At 41.2% G+C, this 27,784-nt stretch overlaps 2 protein-coding genes across 2 annotated transcripts; one reads left to right on the top strand and one right to left on the bottom strand.

Annotated features, from left to right (window-relative positions):
• Positions 1 to 644: 644 nt before the first annotated feature.
• LOC134804285 (ubiquitin carboxyl-terminal hydrolase 39) lies at positions 645 to 14,640 on the top strand. The gene is made up of 10 exons (XM_063777282.1): positions 645 to 784; positions 868 to 1,025; positions 1,476 to 1,590; positions 2,623 to 2,798; positions 4,159 to 4,384; positions 5,964 to 6,087; positions 6,839 to 6,998; positions 7,648 to 7,838; positions 13,818 to 13,970; positions 14,504 to 14,640. The coding sequence occupies exons 1-10, from the start codon at positions 739 to 741 to the stop codon at positions 14,607 to 14,609; spliced, it is 1,455 nt and encodes a 484-aa protein (XP_063633352.1). The 5' UTR covers positions 645 to 738; the 3' UTR covers positions 14,610 to 14,640.
• LOC134804296 (thioredoxin-like protein 1) lies at positions 14,631 to 26,423 on the bottom strand. The gene is made up of 6 exons (XM_063777305.1): positions 26,251 to 26,423; positions 26,012 to 26,168; positions 25,068 to 25,178; positions 24,226 to 24,375; positions 17,505 to 17,638; positions 14,631 to 16,700 (listed from the first exon to the last, which is right to left on the bottom strand). The coding sequence occupies exons 1-6, from the start codon at positions 26,346 to 26,348 to the stop codon at positions 16,490 to 16,492; spliced, it is 861 nt and encodes a 286-aa protein (XP_063633375.1). The 5' UTR covers positions 26,349 to 26,423; the 3' UTR covers positions 14,631 to 16,489.
• Between the last annotated feature and the right edge of the window lie 1,361 nt (positions 26,424 to 27,784).

Genomic DNA, 27,784 nt, shown 5'->3' with positions numbered 1-27,784 from the left:
ATTAATAGGTAAATAAATATATTTCAAGTGAATAAATCGTTTTATATGAAAATTTATATTTTTGCATTAAATGACTTAAATGACAGCATTGACATTACAGACTTTTATCTTGTCTATGTTCTTACCGGCCAGACCCAAATCAAGGCCTATCAAAGAGGCCAATTGACAAAGATTTTTTTTTATTTTATCAAGGAGGGTAGAGGCACGTCTACCCTTCGTAGATTTTATGAACATAGACAAAGAAAAACTGAAATATAATAGATAATAATATACATATATCAAAAAATAAATAATAATTTACATATGACTACTTCATAAAATACAAATCAAAATAATTTGATTTGTTCCTAGAAATCGCATCTATAGACAAAGCCAGTTCTAGCAATGTTGCTGTAGTAAAATATTTTGATGTTAATTACTGGCAATCTCGTCTGGGAACGGACAACACATGCACAATTTTGAAGGGTCACATCGTTTCAAGGAAGTCAATAGGCCTTGGTATATACCCCCTATACTCTTTGCTTTGTTGTTAACCACCATCGATTATTGAATCGATTAAATGCGCATGATTATCTGTGCTACTATCCAGGCCATAATTGTTAAAAAAAAAAATCTGTGCTACTGTCACTAACGTCAGTACTGTCAAATGTCATTACAGTTTAACAGCCCTGCTGCCGAATAGCACTGCTATTTTTAATAAATATAATCGATTTCTAATTAAACCACATCGTAACAAGAATGTCCGACGAAACAAAAAAGAGGAAAATTTCCGATGCCGAACCCGGTAAGTTGCCCAATACACCTAACCTACATTTCTATTTGTTTACGACGCTCACTAACCTTACATGCATCTTACATGAATTCCAGAGGCTTCGGCGCCGCCTGTGAAGATGCCTCACATCCAGTGTCCGTACCTGGACACCATAAACCGCCACGTATTGGACTTCGACTTTGAGAAGTTGTGTTCTGTGTCGTTAACTCGCATCAACGTGTACGCTTGCCTTATATGCGGGAAATATTTCCAGGTTAGTAAACAGTGGCCGAAACTGGAGAATCCCAGTATCTTATTCTATGTATCCTGTCAGAGTAAAACAAGGAGAGGGGGAGGGAGGTCGAGTTTAGAACTTGAATTTTTTTTTGCCTTCTTTCAACATATTTTGTCAACACATTTTGTCATATACTATTTTTATCTAAAACCAACCAAGGTTTTTGTCACAGTTAACCTAACATGGTCCTCAAAAGCATTGTGAGGGTTTCCTCACAATGCTTTTGAGAACAATGGATTTTGTGTTTACAAAATCCATTTAATATTTACCATTTACATTCTTTTCTGTCAAAGAAATCATTGTGAGGAAATAGGTAATGTACAAGTAATATGCCTATTTAATTTGGGCTAGCATAGTGACTATATGATTATAATAATATATGAGACATCTGTGTCCGGCAGTACAAATAAATCAGTGACATTCTTGCAGGGAAGAGGCACCAATACTCATGCTTACACCCATTCTGTGGCTGACGGGCACCATGTGTTCCTCAACTTGCACACACTCAAGTTCTACTGCTTGCCGGACAACTATGAAGTTATTGGTAAGTTAAAAACATGACAAGCTTGTTTCAAGTATGCGTGGTGTAGTTGTTAGTGACCCTACCTGTGAAACTGGACGGTTAAAATCCCTTATTCTTATTTATTAATATTTGTTTCTGAATTGAGAAGTTTGTCTATGCATTTACTAAATCCCATTTGTTTTAAGATTGTCTCATAATAATTATTATATTTTATTTATTTTTGTGTTTATTCTCTTCAGAGGTTTCTAGGAAATGGTGGTTAGTAGAGTTGTGATAGAAAGGATAGGATGATTTTGAAGTTTGAATCTTTAAGCTAAGGTGCTGCCATTTCGACAGTGGGGAAATTTCAACTAATCAAAATATCTTCCATGTTCTACATTATTAACTAGAGTGCCATTATATATCCTGATAGCGAAAAAGATGTGTTGTGTATCACTCTAATTAATAATGGAAGATATTTCGATTAGTTAAAATTTCGCCGCATTCGAAATTGCCCCGCTGCACCTTATATAAAAATAATTACAGAGTTTTAATTTAAATTTACTGTAGACAGTTCTATGAAATACATTTTAAGGTCTCTTGAAATCATATTTTAATAACAAAGAAGCTGTAGAAATATAATAATTACAGTGTTTCACAATAAATGAAGCGCTGGTGGCCTAGCGGTAAGAGCGTGCGACTTTCAATCCGGAGGTCGCGGGTTCAAACCCCGGCTCGTACCAATGAGTTTTTCGGAACTTATGTACGAAATATCATTTGATATTTGTCAGTCGCTTTTCGGTGAAGGAAAACATCGTGAGGAAACCGGACTAATCCCAATAAGGCCTAGTTTCCCGTCTGGGTTGGAAGGTCAGATGGCAGTCGCTTTCGTAAAAACTAGTGCCTACGTCAAATCATGGGATTAGTTGTCAAGCGGACCCCAGGCTCCCATGAGCCGTGGCAAAAATGCCGGGATAACGCGAGGAAGAAGAAGTGTTTCACAATAAATTTACTGTAGACAATTCTATGAAATGCACTTTGAAAGAAGATCTTAACATATGTAACAATTTTCAGACTCATCGCTGAACGACATCAAGTACGTGCTGAACCCGGTGTTCACCCCGGAGCAGATACAGCAGATGGACTCCAACACCAAGCAGTCGCGCGCCATCGACGGCACCATGTACATGCCGGGGATCGTGGGGCTCAACAACATCAAGGCCAATGATTACTGCAATGTTATCCTACAGGTAATGTATTCCCGATCATTGACGCAGCAAATCTGTGCCATGAAAAATAATTAGCAAAGGTTGAATTAATTTTACGGTTTAACTCGGACCTTTCAGAGGTAACTGAGGCAACTTGCACCATTCCACTATTCCCTTAACCAGTTAACCATGGAGTTACCATGGTTACCAGTACCATTTGATACTAGGTTAACAGTTTAACCGCTTAACCCCGGGTTAGTGGGATGGCACAAGTGGGTATACACCCACTTGCCAGAATTTCATTTGCCATAATTTCATTTGCCATAATAGTCAACAGCCATTATATTGTTTCCCATAATTACATATGCAATACTTATTGTTTACTATATTAGTCACGTGCCAGAAACTTTGTTTCCCATAAAATCAATTTCAATAATATCATTTGTCATCATCATTGTAAGCCATAATTATCACTAGCCATAATATATTTTTTTTACAGAAACCAAATGCTACTAGAAAAATGGGTTAGGTTAGGTTTGAACTGCGACCCTTACAGAAAAGTAATGCTACTGGAAAAGTGGGTTAGGTTAGGTTTGAACTGCGACCCTTACAGAAAAGAAATGCTATTGGAAAAGTGGGTTAGGTTAGGTTTGAACTGCACCCCACACAGAAAATAAATGCTACTAGAAAAGTAGGTTAGGTTAGGTTTGAATTGCGACCCTTACAGAAAAGAAATGCTATCAGAAAAGTGGGTTAGGTTAGGTTTGAATTGCGACCCTTACAGAAACCAAATGCTACTAAAAATGGGTTAGGTTAGGTTTGAACTGCGACCCTTACAGAAAAGAAATACTACTGGAAAAGTGGGTTAGGTGAGGTTTAAATATTCTATTAAATAATATTATTACAATTAATAATATGGACAACAACACGTATGGCACTCGTACGTTATGGAATCTAATAATCGGGTAAACAAAGAGTATGTCACATCATTTTTATGGTAAACAAACAATTCGGGCAAATGAAATTCGGGCAAATAAAATTCGGGCATATGAGTATTATTTTATATAATTTTCGGACAAACAATAGACAACCGCACAAGTGGGCCTAATGCTCATAAATTATGGCTGCAATGCGTTATTCTGCAACCCTACGGTGTCAGGAAGCAAGCCTCGGAACCGCCTGTACTTAACACCCAATAGCTAAAACTCTTTGCTCTCGGAAAGTATCATGTGAAGGTAAAGTGAAGATGAAGACCGTAAAATGATCAACAGATTCTCATTAATAAGCTGTCCTGTGTAATCCTTAACTACCCTTGTTTGGGCTTATTATTACTAATGTCTTATGATGAACGAAAGCGTCCGTTCTTTTATTGGTAGGTAATTTAACAAACCATTTTTTGCAGTGCCTCTCCCAAGTCCGGCCCCTGCGTAACTACTTCCTCCGCGAAGCAAACTACGCCAACGTGAAGCGGCCGCCGGGCGACTCGCTCTTCCTGCTCGTGCAACGGTTCGGCGAACTGATACGCAAGCTGTGGAACCCGCGCGCGTTTAAAGCTCACGTATCGCCGCACGAAATGCTGCAGGCTGTTGTACTATGGTCAAAGAAGAGGTTCCAATTTATTAAGCAAAGTGAGTAATTGTTGTTCGTGCAACGGTTCGGCGAACTGATACGCAAGTGGTGGAGCTTGCACGCATTTAAAGCACACGTATCGCCGCACGAGATGCTGCAGGCTGTTGTACTATGGTCAAAGAAGAGGTTCCAATTTATTAAGCAAAGTGAGTAATTGTTGTTCATGCAACGGTTCGGTGAACTGATACGCAAGTGGTGGAGCTTGCACGCATTTAAAGCACACGTATCGCCGCACGAGATGCTGCAGGCTGTTGTACTATGGTCAAAGAAGAGGTTCCAATTTATTAAGCAAAGTGAGTAATTGTTGTTCATGCAACGGTTCGGTGAACTGATACGCAAGTGATGGAGCTTGCACGCATTTAAAGCGCACGTATCGTAATGCAAGCTGTTGTGCTGTGGTTAGAGAAGAGGTTCTAGTTCATTTACTTGTAGCCATTATCATCATCATTAACTGATGCTCTGAGTAGAAAAGTCCTAATTAGGATCTATTTCATTAATAAAATGTATTAATATAGGCCAGGCGAAGGAATAAAGAATTTAACGCATATTTTTAAAGTTAAGACTTCTTAAGTGAGTAATGTATATACAGCTATGTAAACATGCCATGCCATAAAGAAAGAAGAAAGAAAGATAAGGAAAATAAGCATTAATCACTCTAGAATGTACATTGTTTTTAATTGTAATACCTATATGTCGCACTAGACTTATATCGACCGGGATATGGACCGTGATTACCTTTTGTATTGTTTTCGAGCTCCCGATATTTCCACGCAGTTATATGAGTCTAATGAAACTAACTCTGAATTGATTCATTCAAAACTGTTAAATTGTAACATGTTGAATATTATTAAACGTCGTGTTAATAATAATGAATGAATTATTATGTTTACCAAATTTATTAAGCGTATCTTTTTTTAAGTATTTGCCTTGCAAAATACTGTAGATGTGTTATTATGCATCGTTGCGACTGATTCGATGTGCTGTCACTGCAAGAACTACCCCAATTTGACTAGCCTACCGTATGGCCACTTTTCAAAACTGTTTATTTAGCGATGCTATCGGCGAATGTTAAATTATCACATTTGAATTAGTTAATATTTTGTAACTATCATTTTTACTTCTTTATTAACTACAATCAATCTATTAATTGTCTTAACAAACACTAGATATTATTTAACTTTTTATTTGATTTTTAAACCCTGATTATAAGAGTGATGAGTAATGAAAAGTCAAAATTAGCAGAGAGAATCTTCTGTACTTTAGTACAGTCAGCGCCAAAAGAAATCGACCAGACAGCGCGTCAAAAGTGTATATAATTTTCAAATGGCTCAACAAAAATAAATATTTCTCTATATGTAGAATAATTAGGCAGCAACAGGCACTTTTAAATGCGAATTGTAGATATCTATTTGGAAAAGTATTCGAGGGTTGCAGACACTTTTGGTGCATTGTTTCATCCGCTACTATTGATGCAGTGCCATACTTATTCTGTTTATGTCAGATAATAATGATATCCACCAATTGAATATCAACAAAATGCATTTGTAGACATTAAGAAGCCGTTGGTGATATTTCCAGGTGACCCCGTGGACTTCCTCTCCTGGTTCCTCAACTCGCTGCACATGGCGCTCAACGGCACCAAGAAGGCGGACAGCTCCATCATCTACAAGTCCTTCCTCGGCCACATGAGGATATACACGAGGTAAGTACACCAAGGCAGGGATCGGGACCGGTAATATGCAAAAACGTCGAAATAACCATATATTTCGAATCATTTTACTCTCGAAATGTAGGACTCAGGTGTGATTTTAGGTAACGACTTCGTATTATTAGATTGTTCAATTAGAAATGAAGTGATTGAACAAAGAACGAAAAAAAAACCGTTTTCGTTCCCGTACAAAAAATACCGGTATCCGATCCCTGCACCAAGACAAGGACTATACCAAGGACACTTTTTACGTCATCTGGCATCTTTGTCTTCAATAAGAATAAAGCCTTTCAATGACAATTAACAGTGTCTGACAAATATACATACATAATAATATGGGTATCTAAAGAGGCTAAATTCGCTTCAATCGCGGAAGTTAAGGCCATTACTAACGTTTCATATTTCATATGTGTACGGTGGTCAAAAATCGTGGGTTCAAACCTCGGTTGTATAAAGCAGAAAAATCATACTCGAAAAAATGCTAAACGGTGACCAAAAATTCGATCAGGATACTTATCGTACACAAACAAGAGGTTAAGTTCACTCTTTGTTCCGTGATTCGATTGTGTAAGATATAGTGTGTCAAGCCATTTCCGTCAGTAGAAAAAAGCGGCAATTTAAAAAAAATTTAGGCGAGAAGGGTAGGTAATCGTCCCTTAGAAAATTAGAATTTGCGCCTTTTGCTGCTGACAAACTTGTTTGACCGACTATAGCTTCAATAATGATCAATGTTGAATGTTGACAGGAAACTGCCACCGCCTGACGCGGACGACGCAGCCCGGGTCGACCTAAACAGCGATGAGTACAAAGAGCTGATAACGGAGTCTCCGTTCCTGTACCTGACGTGCGACCTGCCGCCCACGCCGCTCTTCACCGACGAATTCAGAGAGAATATTATTCCACAGGTCAGTGTTGGAAACTAATAACCCCATTCATAAAACTTTACGGGCCTGATTTAGTTCAATTATGTTTATCCCTTTCTTACAAATACATATGTCACTGTTGACAAACTGTTATTAGCTAATTGAAGTTTGTAGTGCGTTTATGAAATTATGAATAAGGGGGTAAATATATGGACAGGGTTTCTTAACATGTTTGATTTGAGAATGATGTAGACATTAAGAATTATTTATAGAGCATACGTTTCTGCAATAAATACCAAGACTTAAGGACCGTTAACACGTTGGCTGCCATGAGCATCACCGCTGGGATCACGTAATCTTATGTGTGGCCATGAGCATCACCAGTGGGATCAAAACCACACTTAAATTATTATTACTTCCTTGGAGAAGTCCTTCATCGGCAAACTGTTTTGTACAGAAAATGACAGCCATGGCGTCTCCAGTTACTAGATACTCAAAGTTCAAAACGTATTTCCGAGTATTTCGTATGGACTCGAGTCCTTTTCAGTCTCACTTAAAAAAGATGCAGATCTTCATTAAACTATTGTCTTTTACTCTGCTCTCACTTAGTCTACACAGGTCGTAATTTTGCCACCAACATGATAATATCACAAAAGAAAACAATAACGTAATTTTCTTATACTGCACCCAGGTGAACCTCTACCAACTACTCTCCAAATTCAACGGGCAAACGTCCAAAGAGTACAAGACGTACAAGGAGAACTTCTTGAAGCGGTTCGAGATCACGCAGCTGCCGCCCTACCTCATACTGTACATAAAGCGGTTCACCAAGAACACGTTCTTTGTGGAGAAGAACCCTACCGTTGTCAACTTTCCTGTCAAGTGAGTATGCATTAATTTTGTACCGTCAGCAGCAGAAGTTGCTAAGCGGGCGAGGTGTTCAAATATACCTTGACACGCTCTTATTCTTTTAACAATAAAGTCGCGTCAAGATCATTTTAACACCATGTCCGCAACAACTTCTGCTGCTGACTGTACTAAGCTAGACAGCTATAGAAATTTGTTTTAAACTGTATATTATGTGTTCCGTTCCACGTCGGATATCTTCATTGAGAGAGCAACGCGATCGTTGACCGATAGGTGCCGCTAGCGTCTATGTAGTCGCTCCGCCCCTCGCCGTGACGTAGTTCCGCTTCCTTCCTGCCAACCATTGCTCGCTTCACGCTGCTCGCCGCGGCCATGTTATTGTTTCGTCGACCGTCTGACCGATGGTCCGCAAATATTTTTTGCGTATATTTTTGCAGCATGGTGCTTTAACATTTTCCGATCCAAAACTCGGTCGATTAAATAGTGAGATATAGCAGAGATCGCTACTATTAGTCTTTTGGCGGTCTCGCGATCGAAGTCATCGAACGGTGCTTTTCGATTCTACCCACTTTTTTCTTGCTAAATTAATTTCATTCCATGCTGCTAAAATCGTTACCGTTAACTCGCATTTTCGAGATCGAAGTAGGAAGTGCGTCAGTGGTTTTCGTTAACAAGTGGTAACGCAAGTCGCTCCGCATCAGAGAGGGAACGTGCGGTCATCGTGCCGGCGGCGGCGGGGGCGGCGCGGAGGCGGACAGCCTGCGCGCGCCGCTGCCGGGTGCCGCGCTTCGCCGATAAGGAGGTTTGGATTGTCTCGAACCATCCGGTGAGCCAGTTTAATGAGATTCTAGTTTTATTGGCGTTCAGAAGTTACTTCGACACTAAAGGACGGTTCTCAGGCAGGTCGTATTAACCTGGGAGTACCTCGTGTCGTTAGTTGCGACGCGACAGAGGCTCAGGGGAGGTCGGCCCCCGCGCGCCGGCGCCGTCGACTTTCTTCTGCTGTCGTCCAAGGTGACTCCGAGACGCCGCGACGCTGCGGGCCGGAGCCCGAGGTGTCGCGGTGCGGGGTCCGCGGGACGCCCACTCCTGTTGCGGACGCTTCCAGTCCGCGAGAGTCCGCACCCGCTCCTCAGTCCGCGCCCGCTCCTGTCGCTGCAGTCGCGGTGCGGACGCTTCCAGTCCGCGCCAGCTCCAGTTAATGCAGTCGCGGTGCGGACGCTTCCAGTCCGCGCCCGCTCCTGTTGCTGCAGTCGCGGTGCGGACGCTTCCAGTCCGCGCCCGCTCCTGTTGCTGCAGTCGCGGTGCGGACGCTTCCAGTCCGCGCCCGCTCCTGTTGCTGCAGTCGCGGTGCGGAGGCTTCCAGTCCGCGCCCGCTCCTGTTGCTGCAGTCGCGGTGCGGACGCTTCCAGTCCGCGGGACTCCGAGAGGCACACGCCCGCTCCTGTTGCTGCGGTCGCGGCGCGGGTGGATAGCGGACCTGTCTATCCCGTCCTGGCGCCAAGGTGAAGGCGGACCGCTTCTGCGTCCCGACTGCTCGAGTGGAAGGAAGGTAAGTTACGTGGAAGCAGTGGAAACGCTACGAGTATAGCGACGATCGCCGCGTTGGCTGCCGTCCGTCATGACGTCGCTCCGTGGTGCCGCACCTACGCGCCGGTGGTGGCCACCACGATGGCGCCGCCGAGGGCAGCAGTGTCGCCGTGATGATGAGTGCAACTACGAACCAGCCATCGGCCCGGCGCCTATCGAGCTGGCCGCCACGACGGCGCCTCTCGCCTCAAGCACCTGAGCCTGGCTACGGTGGCCGACGCACCAGTGCCTCCCGAGCTGGCCGCCACAATGGCGCCTCTCGCATCACGCACCGACGCGTCCTAAGCCGGCGGTGGCAGCCGCCACAACGGAGCCGCCCGCCACGATGGCACCACCGCCTTGCGCACTGGCGCCTCGAGCTGGCCGCCACGATGGCGCCTCTCGCCTCACACCAGTGCCTCCCGAGCCAGGTGGCGGCCGCCTCACGCACCGGTGCCTCCCGAGCTGGCCGCCACGATGGCGCGTCTCGCCTCACGCACCGGCGCCTCCCGAGCCGGCGGCGGCGGCCGCCACGATGGAGCCGCCCGCCTTACGCGACAGCGCCTCTAGAGCGGGCCGCCACGATGGGTCCTCGCCTCACGTACCAGCGCCTCCCGAACCAGTGGCGGCCGCCATGATAGCGCCGCCCGGCCTCACGCACCGGTGCCTCCCGAGCCGGCCGCCACGATGGCGCCTCTAGCTTCACGCACCGGCGCCTCCTGAGCGGCGGCGGTTGCCATGATGGCACCGACAATCACGTCGATGCTGTCCACCGATGCTGCAACCACGACGATGTCGTCCCTTGCAATGGCGCCCATGTTCTGTTCGAGAATAGAAGAATACCACCGCGAACTTACCTGCCGCCGATGCTGCCTGCTGATGGGCGCCTCAGTATCAGTTTTGTCCTGTCCACATGGTCCCATTGAGGTACTCAGGCGCCTATAGCTATGGTGCCACAGCACGAACAGACCGCTAAGCTCTTGTTTTCGGTTAAGGAATCCTCCGGCGACGGCAGAAAAGGTTGTAAGGAGCTTCGTCCTGCGTGGCTCGACTGCCCGGAGTTGAAAGCGGTAAGATATGTCGATACTCAGAGGAAAATACGTCGCGTTCCCGGGCTTCATAAAGGTGCTGATCGACGAGGAGCCGTGCCGCTTCGAGGTTCCTACGACTTCTCGAGGCCATGGAGTGATCCAACCGGAGAACAGCTAGCGACAAGGCCCTGTGCGACCGCTCAAAACCGAGGTGAAAGGCATCGAAAAGGTCTGCAGACTTCACATAATTATCTCTGCTTGCCTGCGCTCTCCAGCTTAAGTTCCGTCTTACAAAGTCTTTCTCGTGCGCCAAGCCCATAATAAACAAAATGGGATAAATAAACCCGCTGCGCCTGAACAAGCTTGAGTTTCCGGTGCTAAGAGAAAGGGGCCAGGAGGACTCCAACAGTTTACATCTGTCTGTCTTCGACTTTATCGAAACAGTTTTGTTACGCAAGCGCCAAAATCGATTTTAGACTGATTTCATTAGTTCGATTTCCTTAAAAGCATGCGACCATGCCCCTATACTAGCTCGATATAGGGTGTTTCTTCGGATAAAGCGAATCAGACTATCACGCTCCTAGACATCACGTGGGACACGCGGCACAACACCCCGATTGAAAGTTTTCTTTTTCGCGACATACAGGCCTGCCTTGCTGCCGAGTTTCTCGCAGAAATGAGACTCAACGCCTCCTGTTCCGTCTCAAACTCGTAAACTTTAGTTCATGGAGGAAGGTGACACCTTCGCAGTCCTCAGCAACACGAAGCTGCCGAAAGCCTCGCGCCACTTCCTCCCTCATCTTATGCAAGCAGTCCGTTACAATCTCCAATATTGGTAGACAATGTACGAGGTAAGGCCCTTTCAGTGAAGAGTAACCGTTAACGGGCCACATCTGCAGCGCTGACGACAGAAGTGTAAACATACAACCGCACCACTACAGTATACATAAAACGACGGCGACACTACATCCCCTCCGTTACCACGGCTGTCGCAAAAACTGCTGATGCCAGCAGATCGTCTACAGGTCGCGCTGGTTCCTTGCTACTTACCAGGTCGGTACAACCCCCGAGGGCGACGGTTTATCAAGAAGTCACTGCGCGCCCGAGTGGCAGCTACGCCCAGAAGCCGCCGAGACTATCTTCGCCTGATAGGCCTGTTGGCCAGCCTCCGCTTTCGAGAGTCTTCGCACTGTGTCACGGTATTTCTTAACAGACTCTGAACTGCTACCACGTCGCGTCTGGCAGCTGCCGGTGATACGACTTGGTATGGATGTCTCCACCTCCCAGCCTAGTCTGTTTACTGTGACGGCGTGATAAGGAGAGCCTTCACGCAGCTGTGGTAAGCTTGCAATTTACTGGCGGTCCTAGTGAACACAGCATCAGACCGCCCTCTCTTACGAGTCAACGACCTTAAGAATGAGGCGTAGCTCCTGTCAGATAGGATTCTCCAACACCGAGCTGGCGAGATCAGGTGTGACGTCCGCTGTGATGTACCTACTGGCGTGACTGGCGCATGCATGCAACATGCCAAGGGCTAACGCTACGTAGCGAACGAGACGCAACTGTCACTGTCTCACTAATATGGAGGAACCGGGTATTCCCGGTTCCGGTACTATGTTTGTATTGAAAACCAGTAACGGGAGCACTCCCTAGATCGTCCCCTTGTCTAGGCCGCCTGTACGCCCACAATGTAGAAATGGTCTTCATGGTGCATCAAAAATAAGATCGACTGCCAGGTACCTCTAATACCCAGTGAAGTAGCGAGCTATCTCAGACATCTATTTCTATTGTCCATGTTAGCTTTCAGAACGATACTTGTTCATAAGCCTGTAACAAGTGCTGTATGTGAACCACTATCGGACACTATGCCTTCTTCCAACGCCATTAATAGCGAGACCAGCGCCTCCCAAACCACCAGCTTGGGACGCGAGAAATCTACTTGCCCTAATTTGAATAGCCCTACAACGTTAGGTACGTTAGAAGAAGTACGATAGAAGAGCTGCCGCACATTTGCTGTTAGCATCAGACCGCAGGGTCAATGACCTTCGTCTACTACACTGTAGCCCGGGTAATTGCATAGTTAACTTTCACGCTATTATTTTGTGTCCGAAATTCGGCTCTAAACCAGATAACGTGTCTTACCGACTTGACTCTTAGAAGCTCCGGAATAATGTATAGACCCAGTAAGTAGGTAGTCTGGGTACGTCAACTTGCGAGAATTACACAAATGTTAGGGGACACTGCGCTTATTTATTTCAGCCACAGTCTCATCTAAGCCGGCCTCGCCTACGATTGCTTTCGATCCACGATGTACTTGATAACTAAAGTGGCTGGAAAACTATCCACTTAGCGATATTTTGGCTTAAGTTAATTGGGATCATGACTCGCCGAGATTCTGCGGTTCGGAAGCGATTTCGAATGAGAAATCTCTCAAACCAGTTTAACGTCAGATTCGAACCTGGGATTACAATTTAAATTCTCAATTTCCTGTAATGTATCATTATAACGAGTCACTGTGATTTCATGGGTTGCAATATGTCGTATATATTTATTCTTTCTCTGAGTTCTATGACAGTAGGTGTAGCCCTAACGCTTGCGCGCCCGCTGACTCGCCACCAGGAGATAATAAACAGGTCTCAATGAAGATATCCGACGTGGAACGGAACACATAATATAAAAATTTTACCTTCCAATAAAATTGATATTATGTTTCCTTCCACGTCGGATATCTGAGTAATGCCTTCCTGGCAGGCTTCTAGGCTACTTTTATGCCGACGGTACTTCTCCTCAACAATGACATGGCCGCGGCGAGCAGCGTGAAGCGAGCAATGGTTGGCAGGAAGGAAGCGGAACTACGTCACGTCGAGGGGCGGAGCGACTACATAGACGCTAGCGGCACCTATCGGTCAACGATCGCGTTGCTCTCTCAATGAAGATATCCGACGTGGAAGGAAACATAATATCAATTTTATTGGAAGGTAAAATTTTTATATTTTCTGATTCAAAGTCGTCGCAAAGTTACCTTAGAAGGATTCTAGACCGTTTAAAATTTTTAAAAAACTTATTTTAAATATGCGTTTAACTAATTCAGCTCCATTAACACGCTCACTGCGCTTGGTACTGAGCCGAAAGGCCTGATACAAAGCATGGTTAATTACGATAGTTATCTTAAAAAGTAGAATTCTATGAACATAATTAATAACTGTCCCGTGTATATATCGAGTACAGTCACCATCAGATAGATCGGAGCGGCCGAGGCGCTCACAAATATCTGAACACGACTCTAATATTGTCAAGGCGTTAGAGTGCGTGTTCTGATATTTTTGAGCACCTTGGCCGCTCCGATATATCTAATGGCGACTGAACCTAGGTGCAAAATGTGCATTTTCCACAGGAACGTAGACTTCGGTGACATCCTCACGCCAGAGGTCAAAGCGAAGCACAACGGACGGACGACATACGAGCTGGTCGGCAACATAGTGCACGACGGGGCGCCCGAGAAGGGCACCTACCGCGCGCACGTGCTGCACAAACCCACGCAGCAATGGTACGTCACTAGTGACATACGTAACGTATTGATAGACTTTAACTCGTTAGTAGTTTAAAATGGTCAAATAACTGAGAACTGGCCAGAGGGCCTACCGCCACGTTTCGACGTGTTGCGTTCTGTCGCCATTATAGATTCGTACGTAAGTGCGACAGAGAGGCAACACGTCGAACGCGGTTCGCTGTAGGCTCGCAGTAACTTCATAGAGAAATAAATAAATAAGCTAAAGGTGAAGCACAAAGGACGGAGGCACAAGGCAGTCTTCTTGATCTTTCGTGTCGAAGTTCCCTTAAGCAGCAGTGCTGACTGGCTGTCGCGTCCCTTAGGTCAAGGCAGTTGTATGTTTGGTAGTAGTGACAGCTATTACCACTGACATACAATAAAAGTAGTTTTATTTGCCTATTAAACCATTGAAACTCTACAAACAGCCTGGCTTTATGATATATGACTCGACGAGGTGAGTGGCACAAAGAAATATCCTGTCAGGGTCCTTATCATTGACAAACAAGAGGTTAACGTTTACCTTGTTTCAGGTACGAGATGCAAGACCTCCACGTGACCAGCATCCTGCCGCAGATGATCACGCTCACCGAAGCCTACATCCAGATCTACGAGCTCAACCAAGACCCCAAACCTTAGGCTAAGCAATAAAACCATCACTAAAATATAATCTTTATTTATTGCATCATACACAGTCTGACCTTCCAGAACCATTTAACAAACTGCGGACCTCGTGATGACCCTTACGCTTACACAATATTGCGAATACCTAATGTTCCATTTAAATAATATGATAATTGATAATCATGTCACAAAATATATTACATTCAGTTTTTGCTATATTAGACAGTTTGGGAAATGTGTATAACAATAATTAGAAAGCTTAATTGGCTTTGGCAGAGCTACGCAACACGTCAGGGTACTAAACTTTAGACCACGTTTTCTTACATGACTTGTTGATAAAAACGTAAAAATCACTATATGTATGCCTTTAAGATTTGAGGAGTTCCCTCGATTCCTCATGGATCCCATCATCAGAACTGAGTTTTGACAAAAACGGGACCAATCTGTATGCATATACAAACAATCAAAACATGACTTATTTTACTTCAGATTTCCATTAACTATGATTTTTATTACGATACAAAATATCTACACCTCATTCATTCGATTCCGGAATGTGGTAGAGCCATTAACCTCGGGGCCCAATGGAATTTGGACCTATCATATAACAATAGTAGGATTATGTTTTCGTTAATTTTACAACAGGTCTTCAATTTCCTAAAATGCATTATGAGCGCTCTGAGGATGACTCCGGTCTATTATTTATTTTGCTAACTTTGTAACTTAAATGTCGTTAAATCGTTTTGACGATATTTAAACATCAAATGACATTTTCGTACCGCATTACACAATTTATATCGTAAATAAGAACAAACAGAAAATCAAGCCTCTGGAATCTTGAGGAACTGACATGTATAATATAGTAACACTATAGTGTGTTTTAAGTCAATGGTGCTGCAAGCCCACCACTTGCTTTCGTCTTTCATGCGCTACAATATGATTAAAGTTTGTGTACCCTTGTGTTGCACGAGGTGTGATCCTAACCAGCAGAGTCACTAGATGTACAATTCTAAACCCATAAAAAATCCTAATTTTATTCATAAACTCTCATCAATACTAATTCATTCATATCTTTTGGCCTAAGGTTCGTCCTGACTTGTCAGTAAGGAATTGGTGCGACAATAGTATTGCTACCTCATTGGCAGAGTGATGCGCTCCGTTCTCTCGCCTCCGCGATCACGATAAAATACTGTACCGATACCTAAGTCAGGAAAGAGCCTTAACCAATGACATTTGAGTGTTAGAAGCAGTTTTATGAATAGAAGCAGTTTTATGAATAGAACTTATTTATAGTTTTTTTTAAACTCCGTTAACTTCGGGGTATGGCTAAGTACATTTAAGGAAACTGAATGGCATAGTTAATTTTAATTTTATTTTGTATTTTTCATAAAAAATAATTTATAGCGTTCTTGTAATACGGCAGTAATACGGACATTATATTTAACACATTCAGGGCCAAGAACCCGACTGTCGGGTACACTGTTCGTAGAGACTACGCGCTCCATACGGCATACGGCAAAACTGGCTACGCGCTACAAGCGTAACCCGTAGCACTTATAGTGGCAATGAATGTGTTAAATCCAAAAAACAATTGAAAAATAAGACATCAATGATATTTCTAATATCGATCGTCCGAGATAGTATGTACTTGCTTACCAAACACTAATCAATATGTAAACAGGCTCTAAGGCAAGTGTACACGCACGTAAGGGCCTTATCAGATAAAAATAAATCATTGTTTATCTCCAAAATGGAGGTAATTAGAATACCGGTTTCTTTGAGAGAGTTAATTAATTTAAGCTCAGGAATGCACCCTTGAAATTAGCGGACTTTAAAAAAAACACTATATTTAGAAACGCCTGCCATGTAGTATCACCCTGCGTAAGCCCAAGCCATTAATGCCCCTCGCCCTTTTTGCCGGCGACGCGTTTGAACTCGCCCATGTTGGTGGTGGCGACGGGCGTGCCGTAGAACGCCAGATGGTCGATCTGCGTGACGTCACCGCCCGACTGGTTGTCTTTGATGAACAGCTGAATGTTCTGGACGCTTTGGAACTTTACGAACTTGAGGGGGACCGGGTTGCCTTCCACATCGCTTGGAGTGAGCCTGAGGAGTGGAAATGTAAGGTTATGTATTGCGAGTTAGATCGGCACAGTCAATCAAATTTATAAAGCCAACATCTTGGTCAAACAGTACAGCTTGGCCATTTCGTTGCAGTCACATATACTTACACTCCCTCGATGGACTATTTGTACAAAGTTGTAACAGCTGCACAGGTCTTTCAAATCCATAAAGTGTCATTACGGGATTGTCCATATGACAGCAACGAAATGGCCATGCCGTACTGTTTGACCAAGATGTTGGCTTTATACAGTTAGAACTTACAGAGTAAAAGCGTTGGTACCTACTACGGGATCTGATAACTTTTTAGTGTGAAATCTTTATGCGCCTAGTCTTGGCAACACTTTACATGAAATGTTTTTGGTAGGATATATCATGCTGATCATGGATTCACGTTAGTAGGTAGAACACGGATCCACGGGGATACGAGATGTCAAACTGTAGTTTGTATAGACATTTCTCAAATAACGGAATGTAAACTTAAAAATTATACATATAAAATATGGGTAGAGTCAGACCAAGCTAAGTTAGCAGCGAGTTTTATAGCCCAGGCGTTGCAAGCGTTATTTTAAACGTCATAATCAAAAAAAACATAATTTCATAGAAGTCTGACGTGAACGCTATTAAAATCGCTGACAACTCAGCTTGGTCTGACTGTAAGCATTCGTTTTGTATGTATTAGTTCAGAATTTAAATGCATATAAAATATAATAAAGAGAAACATCAATATTGTATTCAGTGCATTTCAATAATGTCCAACAGCGTAGGTAACTGAAAGTAGGTACTCACTCCAAGTCCTGCACAGAGCTGTTGCCGGAGGCCTGGTCGAAGTCCAGCGTGCGCGGCTGGTTGATGAACAGCTTCACGAACTTGGGGCCCTTGTCGGCGGGGCCCTTGATCTTCACCGAGTGCAGCTTCACCAGCTGAAACAACACATTCAGCTGTTATTAGGGTTCCGTACCCAAATGGTAAAAACGGGACCCTATTACTAAGACTCCGCTGTCACCAGGCTGTAACTCATGAACCATGATAGCTAGACAGTTGAAATTTTCACAGATGATGTATTTCTGTTGCCGCTATAACAACGAAGATCCACGAAAATCGAAGCTCGCAAATTGCGGGCATCTTTCTCTATCACTCTAATTACGCCTTCTTTGGAGTAAAGTGAAAGATCCTCGCAATTTTCGAATTTCGGTTTTCGCGGTAGGCCCTCGATTTTTTTTAGGCTCCTCGTTATATCTTTACCTGGTTGAATGCAAAGTTAATGATCGCAGTTGCTGGCGAGGTAACCACCGCCGCTTGAAACGGACCAGATGATCTCTGTGTTCGTTCAATAAAGTTATGGCCACATAATTACAAATAAAGATGTTTTTACATAGAATGGAATTGTTGGGAAAAACAAATTTAGTCATAAAAATGTTCTTTGTCATCATTAAACTAATTAATTATAAGCTTGATTGTATGTAGAAATGTTTTATATAAACTGAAAACATAAATAATTAGATAGAAAGTTATATGGTTTACATAAAACATTGTAGACATCACTTATGTCTAAGTATGACAATATTAGTGTTCGCTTAATAAAATAAAAAACTTAATTTTGCTAATTACTATAAAACTAGAGAATTGATATACATAATTTCAATGTAAAATGAGTCATTATATGTGTATAGTACATAGGAAATTAATAATTAGTCGATCCATTAAAATAAATATTTTCAATATATGTAAATGGGATAAGCAAATAAAATGAAAAATGAGAACCTGTTCTAGCTAATAAACGTTAAAATTATAGAAGCATATCATGATTCATTTATGTAGAATGTAATTAAATAAGGCATTGAGATTTTATAATATTTTTATAAGCTAAAATTTACATAAGATTCTTGAGTGTATTTATGTATGAATATAGACCAAGAAAAGTCTAATTTTGTATGCCATTGTGAGATCAGAAGGATTTGGAGGATTAAGGGAAGTGTATTTTAGTCAATTTATATAGTATATTGTATATAAGGTGGGTCATTTAGTTAATAAATGATCATATCTTTACTAGTACTGATGGAATTTTGCAAGGAAAGTTCAGTTGTAAAAAACATGAAAAATAGTGTTTGTAAATACTAAATGATGCAGTAGGAAAATAGATTATAAGCTTAAGAATTAGTTTTAGCCATAAATAATAGTGGAAATACTAGAAAATTCCACAAAAACATGCAAATAAAATGTTAGGTTATTTTTGTCCATTACTTCAAAAGTATAGAGTTTTGATGTAAGAAATTTATTGAAATACGTAGATAAAAAATAAATACATCCATATTTATATATAAAATCATCTAAAAACTGGTATTTTATTCAAAAAGAAAGAAAAATATTTCCCATAGGAAAATTTTCAGTATACAGGGTCATTGAAAAATGGACTTTAAATTCATATATATTAAGTTCAAATTTGCTTGCACGCCATAGTAAAAAAATTCGTATTAGGATTGATAGAAGAGTACAAAGAGATTTTAGGCGACAATGAGGACGAAGGCGACGTTCGTAACCAAGGAAACAAACAAAACAAAATAATACCAAATATATAGGGGTATAAATAGAAGAGCCAAAAGCCTAGGAGATTCATTCAGTCTACAGCAGCCAAACCAAGAAGAGCTCCAGAAGAAGAACTAAGAAGAGGATCCAGAGAAGCCCCAAAGGAGCAGCCTGCGCAGCCTGGGACATCAGCGGAGCCCTAGCAGGCATTCTCCGAACATCATCAAGCGACTCCAGCGGAGCCCTAGCAGGCATTCTCCGAACATCATCGAGCGACTCCAGCGGAGCCCTAGCAGGCATTCTCCGAACATCTTCGAGCGACTTCAGCTGAGCATCTTGCAGAGCTACAAGGAGCAAGTAGCTGAGCATCAGAGCAGGTTCCAGGGAATCCTGAGCTACCCACTTCAAAGAAGCCTTCAAGTGTCCGGGTGAGTGTTTATATATTCATAAAGTAGTGATTTTTATTGATTTGAAAAACTTAATACTGATTTTTATTTTAGATTACTGTTGGCAATGCGAATTCTTTATTGTTTTCTATGATTTGCTATAAATAGAGAGACTTATAAAGTATGAATAAAATTAGAATGAAGCCTCGATTAATGAGAAAGAGCCTGGTATAGAAAAGTATGCCAAAATCCTGTTCAGATTTCATGATGTGGTGAACAACGGATAGCTGAGCGATTCCGTAAGTTAGCGGTTGTAAAGAAACCTCAACTGCTTTCCGTGTTCTATACCATATAGAACGAATTGAAACTTGAATAGTATATAGTTTATTTGTATGAATTTATATGGGCTTTAATCTGGTTTTGTTTGACAGATAGAATTTTAGTGATTATACTGATTTTTTTCTTTATATTACTGTTGACAATGCAAATTCTTCATTATTTTCTATGATCTGCTAAAACTTCAACTATGACAGTGTGAAATTATGTGCTATTGAAATTAAACAAGGAAATTTTGATTCCTAGGAGATTTGATATTGAATTATTGAAAATAAAATGTTTTTGCTCTGGAGAAGTTGAGTGACTTATAAAATATGAATAAAATTAGAATGAAGCCTCGATCAATGAGAAAGAGTCTGGTATAGAAAAGTATGCCAAAATCCTGTTCAGATTTCATGATGTGGTGAACAACGGATAGCTGAGCGATGCCGTAAGTTAGCGGTTGTAACAAAACTTCAACTGCTTTCTGTGTTCTATACCATATAGAATGAATTGAAACTTGAACAGTATATAATTTATTTATATTTATTTATTTTTGGGCTTTAATCTGGTTTTGTTTGTCGGGCAGATGTTTTGGAAGCATGTAAGAATTAGGGCTTAGATATTGTCTATCAGAATACTACTGCTTAAATAATTTACAGGGTCTGTGACGTCATGGAACCTTCGCTCTTACAAAACCTCACGTGAAAGAAATACAATTTAAATGATTCTTTTTATATTCAACTTAAGTATAGACTCATAGCTTTGCAATTTTATGTACATTAGCTTTGTTTTAATCAAAGTTTTTAAATATTTTAGATTGAGCTTTAGATTTTCGTTCCGTTACACGCTGGTCAAGACCAAAGGTTGATCACAATGATCACTTGACTAGACACCTTCTGTCCAACTAATATCTTTACCAGGTTGAATGCAATGATAATGATCGCAGTTGCTGGCGTGGTAACCACCGCCGCTGGTCAAGACCAAAGGTTGATCACAATGATCACTTGACTAGACACCTTCTGTCCAACTAATATCTTTACCTGGTTGAATGCAATGATAATGATCGCAGTTGCTGGCGTGGTAACCACCGCCGCTGGTCAAGACCAAAGGTTGATCACAATGATCACTTGACTAGACACCTTCTGTCCAACTAATATCTTTACCTGGTTGAATGCAATGATAATGATCGCAGTTGCTGGCGTGGTAACCACCGCCGCTGGTCAAGACCAAAGGTTGATCACAATGATCACTTGACTAGACACCTTCAGTCCAACTAATATCTTTACGGTTGAATGCAATGTTAATGATCGCAGTTGCTGGCGTGGTAACCACCGCCGCTGGTCAAGACCAAAAGTCGATCATAGTGAGCACTTGACTAGACACCTTCTGTCCAACTAATATCTTTACCTGGTTGAATGCAATGTTAATGATCGCAGTTGCTGGCGTGGTAACCACCGCCGCTGGTCAAGACCAAAGGTCGATCATAATGATCACTTGACTAGACACCTTCACACAGTGTTCGATTTCCCTCAAAAAATTTCCCTATGCTGTTAATTGTATAAATCAATCAAGGAATGCATTTGAAATGCAAGACTAGAACACCCAGAAGTCTATTTCAAATACTTTTTTTTATAAAAAATAAATTATATTTCATGAGCTTGACATCGAAAAATTACTAAATAAATTCTACAAAAGTATCTGATGAAGAAGTCGCTTTTTAATCAATGTAGTTTGATAAAGAAGCCTTTGGCGCATATTTTCTAGTTCTTAGTTTTGGAATTTACCCTCTGCTTACCGAGTTATTCATATAAATACAGATTTTTTATTTCATTTTTTTTCTCCTGAAAAACTCAAAAGTGCGACTTGTAACTAGCACTGAAAGATGGCTCTTAACTAGGTCTACCACTGGTAAAAAAATCACGTTCCACTATCGCGGCGTTTGGGAGTTACGTATAAAGGTCAAATTATACTTTTTAGGGTTGTTACTTAAAGGTCAAACAAATATGAAAGGTCGGAGTAATTAAAAAATCTGATTAAATTAAATTAAGGAACAACATAAGAAACTTTATTTATATTTATTTATTTAACCTTTATTGCACAATACAAGAAATTACAAATGGCAGACTTGCCAAAAGGCATTCTCTACCAGTCAACCATTGGGCCACGCAGAAACTTTTAAGTGCAGTGCACTTTGTTAAACAATAAAGTCATTAAATTCAGAAAAGAAAGAAAGAAATTCAGAAGTCAAGTTATAGTTTCTTTTCGCAAGTTGGTCTCAGATTTTATGTATTTTGTGGCTCATACAAATTATTTTCATTTTCGAGAACTAGCGTGCAGTCGTCAACATGGGATGGATTTTCATCACCGTCTATTAACGAAGATCCATCATTAGCTAGATCTTCATCATCGACTTCAGCCTCTTGTAAGTTTTCCTCATGAATCGGCTTCAGAAGTTCACGAACTGCTTCTGGTAGACTAATCCTACTGGACGATTTTTGGCGTTGTCTGTAGTGTGCCATAGACACGAACGGATCTGATGATTCTAGTGCACGGTGAAAGAGATCTATCATAGTTTTTCTCCTGTTCATTTTCCGGCAATGGTGTTCCCTATCACAAGTGACTCGACACCGTCAATGTCAGATATCGGTTGTTTATACTTGTGATAAGTATAAATGAAAGAGGTTTGCACACAATTAAATGTATTCAAACTTAGCCATTTTGATAATGATGGATAAAATTGTTTTTTACGATTAGTCGATTTTTAATTAATCACTAGCACTGGTGCACTTTTGCCCCCGTCAATCCAGTGTTCCTGTATTTTTATTTATGTACCTGGAGGGCTGGAGTATGTCTAAACAATATACAGTTTTGTAATAGAGGAAAATTTTGAATTAATTCTGACTAAAAATTAAAGGTCAAGTTGAGGGTCAACCCTAACACTGTATTTTTAAATTCGATAACTCCCAAACGCCGCGATAGTGGAACGTGATTTTTTTACCAGTGGTTGACCTAGTTAAGAGCAATCTGTCAGTGCTAGTCGCAAGTCGCACTTTTGAGCTATTTAGGAGAAAAAAATGAAATAAAAAATCTCTATTTATATGAATAACTCGGTAACCAGAGGGTAAATTCCAAAACTAAGAACCAGAAAATATGCGCCAAAGGCTTCTTTATCGAACTACATTGATTAAAAAGCGACTTCTTCATCAGATACTTTTGTAGAATTTATTTAGTAGTTTTTCGATGTCAAGGTCATGAAATATAATTTATTTTTTATTAAAAAAAGTATTTGAAATAGACTTCTGGGTGTTCTAGTCTTGCATTTCAAATGCATTCCTTGATTGATTTATGCAATGAACAGCATAGGGAAATTTTTTGAGGGAAATCGAACACTGTGCTTCAGTCCAACTAATATCTTTACCTGGTTGAATGCAATGTTAATGATCGCAGATGCTGGCGTGGTAACCACCGCCGCTGGTCATGACCAAAGGTCGATCATAATGATCACTTGACTAGACACCTTCAGTCCAACTAATATCTTTACCTGGTTGAATGCAATATTAATGATCGCAGATGCTGGCGTGGTAACCACCGCCGCTGGTCATGACCAAAGGTCGATCATAATGATCACTTGACTAGACACCTTCAGTCCAACTAATATCTTTACCTGGTTGAATGCAATGTTAATGATCGCAGTCGCTGGCGTGTTAACCACCGCCGCTGGTCAAGACCAAAGGTCGATCATAATGATCACTTGACTAGACACCTTCAGTCCAACTAATATCTCTACCTGGTTGAATGCAATGTTAATGATCGCAGATGCTGGCGTGGTAACCACCGCCGCTGGTCAAGACCAAAGGTCGATCATAATGATCACTTGACTAGACACCTTCAGTCCAACTAATATCTTTACCTGGTTGAATGCAATGTTAATGATCGCAGTCGCTGGCGTGTTAACCACCGCCGCTGGTCAAGACCAAAGGTCGATCATAATGATCACTTGACTAGACACCTTCAGTCCAACTAATATCTCTACCTGGTTGAATGCAATGTTAATGATCGCAGATGCTGGCGTGGTAACCACCGCTGCTGGTCAAGACCAAAGGTTGATCACAATGATCACTTGACTAGACACCTTCTGTCCAACTAATATATTTCCCCTGGTTGAATGCAATGTTAATGATCGCAGTTGCTGGCGTGGTAACCATCGCCGCTGGTCAAGACCAAAGGTCGATCATAATGAGCACTCGACTAGACACCTTCTGTCCAACTAATATCTTTACCTGGTTGAACGCAATGTTGATAATGAGCTGCTCATCGCAATCGCTGGCGAGGTAGCCGCCGCCGCTGGTCAGCGCGTGCGCCAGCGGATGCTCGTCGGCCTCGTTCAGGCATTCGCATTCACTCTTGGTGATGAAAGTTCCGAGGTCCATCTGCAATGTTTTATAAATGTTAACAAGTACTGGAAACACAATTCCCTGTGCCTCAATGAATATCATCATTTAATTATGAATATGTATTGCCAATAATTAAGTTTTGGGTTCTAAATGGGGATATTGGTTTGTTTTATTAGGGTTCCGTACCCAAAGGGTAAAAACGGGACCCTATTACTAAGACGTACTCCACTGTCTGCCTGTCTATCACCAGGCTGTATTTCATGAACCATGATAATAGACAGACTGTTGAAATTTTCACAGATGATGTATTTCTGTTGCTGCTATAACAAATACAAAAAAAGCTTGTACGCACAGCTCGGTGGGCGAGTCCGACTCGCACTTGTTTGGTTTTTATAATCAATGTAATTGCTGGAGTACTAAAATACACAAATAAAGTAGGCGTAAACGTTACGAGTACGAGACGCGTAGAGTTCTGGGCACCAAGCGTCATGTAGGTGTCGCGTAAGCATAATCCTTCTGTTTGTATACAAGTTCCTTACGCTTACGACTGTCATAATGATGACAGAGATCTGATACGCTACGCTACGACTACCTACGTTTCGTGTGCGGAGTTGTTTGATCTCCTTAACCCTTTCACAGCCAATAACGTCCAAGAGATGTGCGATGACGATGACGCGCCACACACAATTGGTGTAGTGTTCAAAGGGTTAAAAGAAACAGTAACTTACATGGCCGGCAACGGCATTGTCCTCATCACCAGCATCTTCAGATCCATAGTAGTGTCTCACTTTGCTCTCCAAAGTTGCCGGGTCAGCCCCCTGTAGCCGGTCAATCTTTGTCTGAAACATAATCAAACAAACACACCTACTTTATGAGAAAATACAGTCGGCAATACAATTAGCTTAGCCCCTTTGCATACAAACTTCTATGCAGGAGGGGTACCTTTTCGCTGCAGCTGCCTGTACACCAACTTGAGAAAGCATGCCCGAGATTGTGACAACTGGAAAAAGACCAGGGTCCCCTCCACTACCTTTTGAATCAGCAGTTAGTGGGTCCTGACCCACAAAGGGTTGTAGCTATATTAGAAGTAAGTAAGCACATATAACTTGGAAGGAATATTCCAATTTGTTCTCAAAGAGCACTTGCAAAGGAAAGTGCTACCTAGACTTAACCTGGGAGAAAAAATCAAGAAATTTGTAATTTTCAAATAAAATCAAGAAATTAGTAATTTGCAAATAAAATTGTCCTCTTTCCTTGCTCTATCCTGTGGCTTAAAGGACTCGCATCCAGGCCATAATTGTTAAAAAAATAACACTATCCTGATTCAAAACAAAAATATTTCACTGCAAAACATTCGCAAGGCATCTACAGAATTTATTATATATTTTCAAAAGAAATAAAATTATGCCCAGTTAAAAATGTATTTTTTGTAAGAACTCAACACTGCTTTATGTATACCACAAGATTCCTGAATGTCATGATAAATGATCTTCATCTATCAGTTTAAATACTTTTTAACACAGCAATGTCGTAAAGTAGGACAATTCATTTCAAATAAGACTGAAATCCAATTACTCAGCATCTGCTTTAAGATTCAATAAATATTAAGTGGGGCAATTAATTAGTATCGGAAAAAGATTAAAATGAATGAATTACTTAAAGGCACACTTACTCTGTTTCTGTAAAAAACAAAAGTAGGCATAGCGCTAATGCCTTGCGCGGCCGCCGTCTCCGCACAACGGTCTACGTCCACCTTTAGGAACACCGCCCTAGGGAACTTCGCTGGCAGTTGCTCGAAGAAAGGCGCGATCCTCTGGCATGGAGGACACCTACAAACATTAAAACTTGTTACTAACACCGTTCTTAACCACGATGACTCCGTAGTTTTGAAACTTCTAGGTTACAACTCACCAAGTCGCCGTGAAGTCCACGACAACCAGCTTCGTGCCGGCGTTGGCCATTTCGTGTTGGAAATGACCCTCATTCTCAATTACTGTGGCTAAACCCATAATTTGTATAAATATAATAAGCAAACGCCCAACTTCGAACGACAACAATCAGGGAATGATACTTCAAAATGGTTGACAGACGCCATGCTCGTGTTGCCAGTAAATTTATGTCGTGTCATTTTATCGGTGTTGTCAGGTATCTTATTCTATAGACATAGACAATTTTATCAATTTCATAGTCTGTCAAGTCGTTTGAATTTCCGTTTGTTGAAAAAAGCAAAAAAAATATAGGCGCGAAGGATAATCGTCCCATAGAAAATTTGAATTTCGCGCCTTTTTCTACTGACAAAAGTTGTTTGACCAACTATTATATGTATTTGTATCATTAGCTAATTCCTCGCTAGATGGCACTGTTCCGTAAATCGAAATCCTGAATCACGCTATTAAGATTTTTCTTGGGATACTGACCCCCTAACTCATTACAGTTTTTGTCTAGAAACCTACCACCTCACTAGATGCCGCTGTCCCATGAAGTGAAAATCCTGAATCGCGCTATTTAGATTTTTCTTAGTTTTTAGATCTTTTTAGACCTAAAATTTCAAGCAGAAACTTAGTTAGGAACTGTTTGTTTCTGTTTTAAACCGTGGGTATAAAATAAATGTCGCGTGGGATATTTGTAATAAATAAATAATATCTATTATTATAATCTCTATTAATATTGATCTCGAGTTCTATCTTTGACTTTAAGTTTGAATTTGACTCCCTACTACATGCTTTGATTACCTACTACATGCTACTACGAAACAACAGACGGCAAATAAATACTTAAAGCCTTTTATACAAAAAGATAAATTCCAACACAGATTTACAATGGATAGAAATGTAACAACAGGCGGCGTTATCGCTGTAAGCAATCTTTTCCAGACAACCTTAGGATAATAATATAGGATATAATTATAATTCATTAAGCAGACAGTATCCATGTTACACAGTTAAATAAATATATACCAATACATACTTACAGTACTTAATACTGTATAGGTAATAATTGTAATTATACAATTATTACATTGCCATTAGTTAATGCTCATAATAATTATATTTTCACCACACCAGCTCGGAAAGGCTTACTTTGCACTTCAAAAACTGATAGCAAAGTTGCATTTTATTCACATGTGAGGCAAAGTAATCAAATGCAAATTTTGAGTTGTTTTCTTATGTTGGCTGGTAGAATTGACTTTTAAATTATGATTTTGGATGATAAATATTTAATAACATTCATTTGGATTTGATTTTCTTTGATTTTGTGTGATTTTTTTATATTTAATATTTGCTTCGGGTTGGTGTAGTGAAAAATGTAGTGTTTCACTCGGGGGCAAATTTTGTTTAATTCAATTTTGGAATCTTTCGCTTGCTCGGCTATCAATATTAGCACGAGCGGTTAAAAAACAACTTTGCCCCCTTGTAAAACAAATAACTATTTAATGTTTATTGTC

This window comes from Cydia splendana, chromosome Z, assembly GCF_910591565.1.
Source record: "Cydia splendana chromosome Z, ilCydSple1.2, whole genome shotgun sequence".
NCBI lineage: Eukaryota > Metazoa > Arthropoda > Insecta > Lepidoptera > Tortricidae > Cydia > Cydia splendana.
The sequence above is the reverse complement of the archived record's forward strand: the minus strand, read 5'-3'. Positions and strand labels throughout refer to the sequence as shown.

Excerpts from the sequence above, each read along its gene's own strand:
- LOC134804285 (XM_063777282.1), top strand. The coding sequence starts at position 739 with ATGTCCGACGAAACAAAAAAGAGGAAAATTTCCGATGCCGAACCCG. Across the intron at positions 1,591-2,622 it reads GGACAACTATGAAGTTATTG|ACTCATCGCTGAACGACATC; the intron begins GTAAGTTAAAAA and ends AACAATTTTCAG. Across the intron at positions 7,839-13,817 it reads GTTGTCAACTTTCCTGTCAA|GAACGTAGACTTCGGTGACA; the intron begins GTGAGTATGCAT and ends CATTTTCCACAG.
- LOC134804296 (XM_063777305.1), bottom strand. The coding sequence starts at position 26,348 with ATGGGTTTAGCCACAGTAATTGAGAATGAGGGTCATTTCCAACACGAA. Across the intron at positions 26,169-26,250 it reads GTGGACTTCACGGCGACTTG|GTGTCCTCCATGCCAGAGGA; the intron begins GTGAGTTGTAAC and ends TAATGTTTGTAG. Across the intron at positions 17,639-24,225 it reads TCAACATTGCGTTCAACCAG|CTGGTGAAGCTGCACTCGGT; the intron begins GTAAAGATATTA and ends GTGTTGTTTCAG.